The sequence below is a fragment of the Hemicordylus capensis genome, chromosome 6 (assembly GCF_027244095.1).
Source record: "Hemicordylus capensis ecotype Gifberg chromosome 6, rHemCap1.1.pri, whole genome shotgun sequence".
Classification (NCBI taxonomy): Eukaryota; Metazoa; Chordata; class Lepidosauria; order Squamata; family Cordylidae; genus Hemicordylus; species Hemicordylus capensis.
This window is the reverse complement of record NC_069662.1, coordinates 13523717-13530115: the sequence shown is the minus strand read 5'-3', so window position 1 is coordinate 13530115 and position 6399 is coordinate 13523717. Positions and strand designations below refer to the sequence as shown.

At 45.4% G+C, this 6399-nt stretch overlaps 1 protein-coding gene across 1 annotated transcript; it reads left to right on the top strand.

The window, feature by feature from the left end:
- The first annotated feature begins 103 nt into the window (after positions 1–103).
- LOC128330899 (vomeronasal type-2 receptor 26-like) lies at positions 104–3956 on the top strand. Its single transcript, XM_053264262.1, has 2 exons — positions 104–207; positions 3026–3956. The coding sequence occupies exons 1-2, from the start codon at positions 104–106 to the stop codon at positions 3954–3956; spliced, it is 1035 nt and encodes a 344-aa protein (XP_053120237.1).
- Positions 3957–6399: the final 2443 nt, after the last annotated feature.

Here is a 6399-nt window from a genome sequence, read left to right as displayed (position 1 = left end):
TCCTTGCTCTTGCAGCAAGAGATTGGGGTCCAAGATCTGTAGCTGGCGGCCAGGGGTTCAAATGCAATCATGTCCCTCAGCAGGTGATATTATACTGGGTGAAATGGCATCTATTATTGTATTCCCTGTGCATAAACTCACCTTTGGAGAAAGACCACATTTACGTACAGATGAGAGGGATGAAGTAAATTTTGATCACTTTGAAAGGTAAGCAAATGTAGGGAGAATTCCTATTGTATTTCTCCCAATTTGCATAACAATATAACTGGTGGAAAATTAAGACTTCTTGTAAATGAAAGCAGGGCAGGATCACCCATGGGTGCCAACAACCACCCAAGCCCCAAAGCAATCGGACACTCCCATGATTTTTATGAATATTTGAAATATTTTTAATTATTTTTCTTATAGGGTATAATGAGACATGAACCAGCCCATTATCTCCTATTGTGGAGCACCTAGGGGCACAAAAGTGGGGTGGATGGTAGGAACCCAGGGGTGCCTACCACCCACAAACCCCCAAGGCAATCAAACACTCCTCTGATTATTGGTGAATTTTAAAAGTATTTTTGAATTCCTCATAGGGAATAATGAGGATTGCAGCAAATGTATAGCTTCACTTCGGGGGCAAAGGGATGGCCGAGAGCAGAGTGTGGTGGGTGATAGTGTCCAAGGGGGGCAAGGAAGCTTCCAGAATTATTTGAAAGGAATTGGGCAAAAGGATGATTTTTAAGTGATTTTTGAAGTTTATGTGTCTTTAAGGTTAGCAAATGAGAGTGGATTCATGGTTTGTCATTGAAAATCTCATATGCTACCAAAGAATCTACAATCAGAACACCTCAGAAACAACAAAACCCAGTACCCCATGGGTTAGCAACCCATGGCGGTGGTTGGCACCCTCTGTGCACTACACCACCACTCACTCTTGGCCACCCCAGCCCCCCCCCACGTGTCTTTAAGGTTTTTCTCCATAGGGAAGAATGGAGGTTTCAGCAGCCCCATAACTGCACTTGGGCTGCTTCCAGGCCCAATTCAAAGTGATGGTTCTCAACTTTAAAACTCTTCAGGGCTTAGTGCATGTTTACCTTCAGGACCGCCTCTCCTGGCCAGTTCTGTCCCATCCTCTGAGATGTTCTCAGGTTGCCCTTCTTTTGGTCCCTGGTCCATGGAGAGGTCCATAGTACTAGGGCCTGTGGAGGGGCTTACTCTGTTGCCACCCCTTCACTTTGGAATTCGGTTCACTTTGGAATTTGGAATTACTCTGTTGCCACCCCTTTACTTTGGAATTCGGTGAAAGGGAACCTCTTCCCTTTCAGCCTTTAAGATCTTACTGAAGATGTTTCTTTTCCACCAGGCATTTGCCCTTTAAATCTCCCTCTCCCTCCCTCCCTCCTTCTCTCTCTTTTCTTTTTTCTTTTTAAATCCCGGATGCTGTTCTTGCCTTGTACACCTCCCTGAGTCTGTGGATTGGGCAGTACATTAAATCTTTTAACAAACAAACCCACACCTTGCACTTCCAGAAGACCTGCAACCTGCCCAGCACAAAGAAAATGAGATGAAGCTTGTGCCCTGCTCTGTAACATGAGATATGCCCCAGATTGTCATGAGCCCTATTCAGACATTAAGGCTGTTCACACGACCACTAAGAGGGTGAGAAAAGCACCCTTCCCAATTTTAGGATCAGGGAGCACTCCTGAAGTTCAGTGATCTGTTAGTGAAGAACTAAGCAGGAGGAGAGGGAGTTAGCACTGGTGAGAATGGAGCTGGTTAGTATGGTGCTGTCCTGCCCAACTCTTCCACACAGCTCTTTAAGAAGTAGGTGGAAAAGCCATCCTACCCAGCGCTTGTCTCTCACATGATCACTCCTCCCTTTTCCTACCTAGTAGTTGGTAATGGACAATGCAGAATAGGGAGTGTGCAGAACCCCTGAAGCTGGGTAGGATGCTTGTGCTGAAGATGCCTGCACTGAATGGGCAGAAATGAATGGGTTGAAACAAAAACAGATCTTTCCTTTTGGTTTTGGTAGATACCACCCCATTCCACATGTGTTGAAAGCTGCCATCCTGGACATGTCAAGGTCATTTGGGAGGAGCAACACTTTTGTTGCTACGATTGTGCTCCTTGCCCTGAAAATATGGTGTCAAACCACAAGGGTAAGCAGATTCAATTCACATTCCATTAATGGCTTATTCATGTCACCTGTCAAAGAGTTCCAAGCTTGGAATGCACGGCACATTTCTGGAATTCTCCATCAGAGCAACCAGTCACATTAGTTGCTCAGATTAAACAGATTCTGAACATTCAAAATATTCAGGCCAGTCCCTCTTTGGGGCTCCCTCCTCCCAACAGCCAACAATTACGCCTGACAACACTTGATTTTAATGATAACAAGCCAACCAAGAAACAAGGAGATCACAAGACAACTGGAAGTCAGAAGCAGGAAACTAATCAGCAAAATTGGTCTTTGTGGCAGTCACAGGAGCTCTGGTTGGATCATAACATTTACAGGTGTTTTGGAAATAGGTATAAGATTTTAAGCTAGTGTCCAGCTTAGATACATAGCTTAGCTACATAACATTGCACAATTCTTTTTTGGGGTGGTGGTGGTGGGGTGGATATTAATCAAATCACATCAGTCCAGTCACTCTCAATTACCTATTCTTCACTTAGTTGAGGATCAAGTTCTTTACCAAGTTGAGGATCGAGGAGTTCAGTGAAGTGACTACTTGCCACATTTCATTCATTCATTCATTCATTCATTCATTCATTCATTTCTATCCCGCTTTTCCTGCAAGGAGCTCAGAGTGGTGTGCATGCATATTGTTATCTCTGTGAAGCAGGTTTGGCTTAGAGACACATGACTGGCCCAGAGTCACCCAGTGAGTTACATGGTTGAATTGGGATTTGAACTCGGTTCTTCCCGGTTCTGGTCCAACACTCTAAGCACTATGCTGTGCTGGCCCTCTCAGTCAGAAGAACTTCTGAGCATGTTTGAAATAGTCTTTCTTCACTGATTCATTGATTTAAGTCTTTGCTCATTCATTTCAGATGTGGACCACTGTGACAAGTGCCCAGAAGATCAGTATCCCAATGCAAACCGGGTTCAGTGCATCTTCAAAGAAATAACCTACCTATCCTATGAAGAACCCTTAGGAATCATTTTCACTTTCCTTGCTCTTTTCTTTGCCCTCATCACAGTCGTAGTGATGTGGAGCTTCAATCGGCTCTCCAATACGCCTATCATTAAAGCCAACAATTGGACCATCACCTGTATTCTACTCTCTGCCCTTCTGCTCTGTTTTCTGTGCTCCTTGCTGTTCATTGGCCAGCCCGGGAAGGTGACCTGCTTTCTCCGCCAAACATTTTTTGGCATCATCTTTTCCATCGCTGTTTCTTCCGTGTTGGCAAAAACCATCACGGTGGTTCTGGCCTTCATGGCCACTAAGCCAGGAAACAGGATGAGGAAGTGGGTAGGAAAAAGAATGGCAGGATACATAATGATTGTCTGTTCTCTGATTCAAACTGTCATGTGTGCTGTTTGGTTGTCAACCTCCCCACCATTTCCAGAGTTGGACATGCACTCCCAGGTTGGTCAGATCATAGTGCAATGCAATGAAGGGTCAGAGGTCATGTTCTACCTTGTCCTGGGTTACATGGGTCTTCTGGCCATCATCAGCTTGACTGTGGCTTTCCTGGCCAGGAAATTGCCAGGCACTTTCAATGAGGCCAAGCTGATCACCTTTAGCATGTTGGTCTTTTGCAGTGTTTGGGTGTCCTTTGTGCCAACCTACCTGAGCACCAAGGGGAAATACATGGTGGCTGTGGAGATCTTCTCCATTTTAGCCTCTAGTGCTGGATTGTTCTGCTGCATCTGTCTTCCCAAATGCTTCATTATTGTATTCAGACCTGACCTGAACAGCAGACAGCAGGTAGTCAGGAAAAAGTATGATCTCACTTGATACTTTAGATGTTTGATTCCTGTCTCAGACCTTTCCTTGCTGTAATACACTGAAATGTTTCCCTCTACTTTATTCCCATGATAGTAGTGAGGGGAAATGGTCATCAGTTAGATTTCCAGTAGCTGAAATGAACCATTAGTTTATATATAGAACATATTCATGTCTTTAGAAAGGCTAAAGACTCACCAAAAGGTCCCATTGCAAAGAATCATGTAAAGTATAATTAGAGAGCCCCTACAGCATTCCTGATCTATTCCCCCACTTCAGTGCCACTTAAGATTAAAACTACATTTTCCTGGCCTGTGCGGTGGTTTGCCTTACTTGCAGCCATCAGATCATGAGAATAAAATAGGACAACTTAACACGTCTTTGCAGCAAGTAATTACAGGAGAGCCGCCAGTTCCTGCCAGGTGTGAGCTCCCACTGCTGCTACTGTTTCTGTGATGTGTGAAGCCAGAAATGTTGGGCGAAATGAAGATAAGGCCACCATTTTGGAGAGATGTGCCTGAAAGAAGACTGGACCTAGAAGGATCCACCTTATGCAGTCTGAGTCAAGAATGACAATTCTGAGCTTGCTTGTGTACCCAGAATGGAAAATTTGAGGACAAAAAGGCCAGTATTTGATAATGCCCTGAGTTGTCATTATTCAATACATAACTTATCTTCATAATTGAGATGAAGAATACTGCTTGTTTGTCAAGAGGATGCAAGCAATGGAAGGCTAGAAAAGTAGGGGTAATTTGGCTGTGGTATAAAGGCTCAAGGCTTGGTATGTTGAGGATTCATTTGAGTGTCTTTGGGGCCTTTTGGCTTTTGTTTGACAAATAGTTTTTCAGGACGAAGGAAAGCGTCTTTGAAAGGCTCTCTGTGGCCACTTTTTCTTCTTTTTCCTCTCTAATCCTGAGACTTCTAGAGATGCTTGAGCATGAAGAACTGTAGACTAAGAGGCTGTATTCACAAGCAGCGATACCAGGCAAAGGCAGCCCAGCCTGGGATTAGCTGCCCTTGAGAACCTCTGGGAGTCACACGGCTGCCGGTAGGGATGTGCGAACTGGTTGGGGAGTTCGGTTTGGGGGCTCAGGGTCGAACCGAACCTCCCAGTTCCATCTGGACCGGAACTGCACCACGCACCAGTTTGCAATTTTTTTTTAAAAAAAATTTTAAATCAATTTCAGTACCTCCTAGTACCTTCAGGGGGCTTCCTAAAGGCTGCAGGTGTAGGGGTTCACAAAGGTTTCCCCTTCCCCAGCTGGTTTCGTTTATCACCGCCACAGCCTGTAAATTTTAAAAATGGCCACTGCGCATGCTCAAATGACCTCTGCGAGGCCCTGGGCCATGCCAGGCCTCATAGAGGCCATATGAGCATGTGTGGCAGCAGGCAAACCGTGCTGAAAAACAGAGGCCTGAATGGGCCAAAAAGGATTATTTTACAGGCCGTGTTGGTGATAAATGAGGGCAGTGGCAGAAGGAGGAACCTTTGTTGACCCCACCGTGGCCTTTAGGAAATCCCCCGAAGGGGCTAGGAGGTACTATCGCGAACCCCCCTGGACCAAATCGGACCGGGAGGGGGGTTCAGTGGGGGCTGGACTGAACTGGCCTGGTCAGGTTCGAGTGCAGTTCGCACTCGAACCAAACCAGGCTAGCCAGTTCTGTGCACACCCCTAGCTGTCGGTGGCACCTTGGCACCAAACCCACCTAGGGAGACCTCTGGTTACCTGAGGTTAAGGGCATGAGGTTAATGGCTAACTACTTGTGCGCCAGCACCATGTGACACTGGAGCAGGAGTAGGCTCTGGGCCTTGTGGATCGTCAAAATGCACCACACACTCATGCAGTGCACTGTGGGATTTCCGGTGGCTGCAACAATGTGCCCCACCCCCTGAAACTCCATGCTCCCTCCACAAGCCTAGACCCTTTCGCAGGATAGTCTGTGGGGAAGGTAAGCTTCTCCTGCCTCCCCTGCTACCCACTGCCAAGCCCTCTCATGCAATCATGAGAAAGGGCTCATTAAATTTTATTTGTTTGTATTTTGACTGTGAGTCTTCTTTAATTCTGTCTAATCGCTGGGAACAAATAAAACTTCCAAGTATTCTAGCAAGAGAAGGGAAGGAGTTAATAGTGCTGAGGGGGAATGATAATCTGTTAAACATGCAGTTGCTAAAAGTACCTTTGACTTCTATATAGAACATAGTATTGTCTTCAGAAAGGCCTAAGATTGTCTTTAGAAAGGCTGGAAATTGTATGCAAGTTACTTTATTGATGTACATGAAGGAGCCCAATGGTTTCAGCTAAAAGCTTTCTTCAGTGGCATTTATATAATAATATTGTAAGAGATCTCGATTTAAAAAGAGGGCTGCTTCTTTTTTTTGCAAAGAAGCAGTCCTCTTTTTAAATAGAGATCACTTACAACAGGGGTGGGACAACCTGGCCTACCAGCTGTTGTT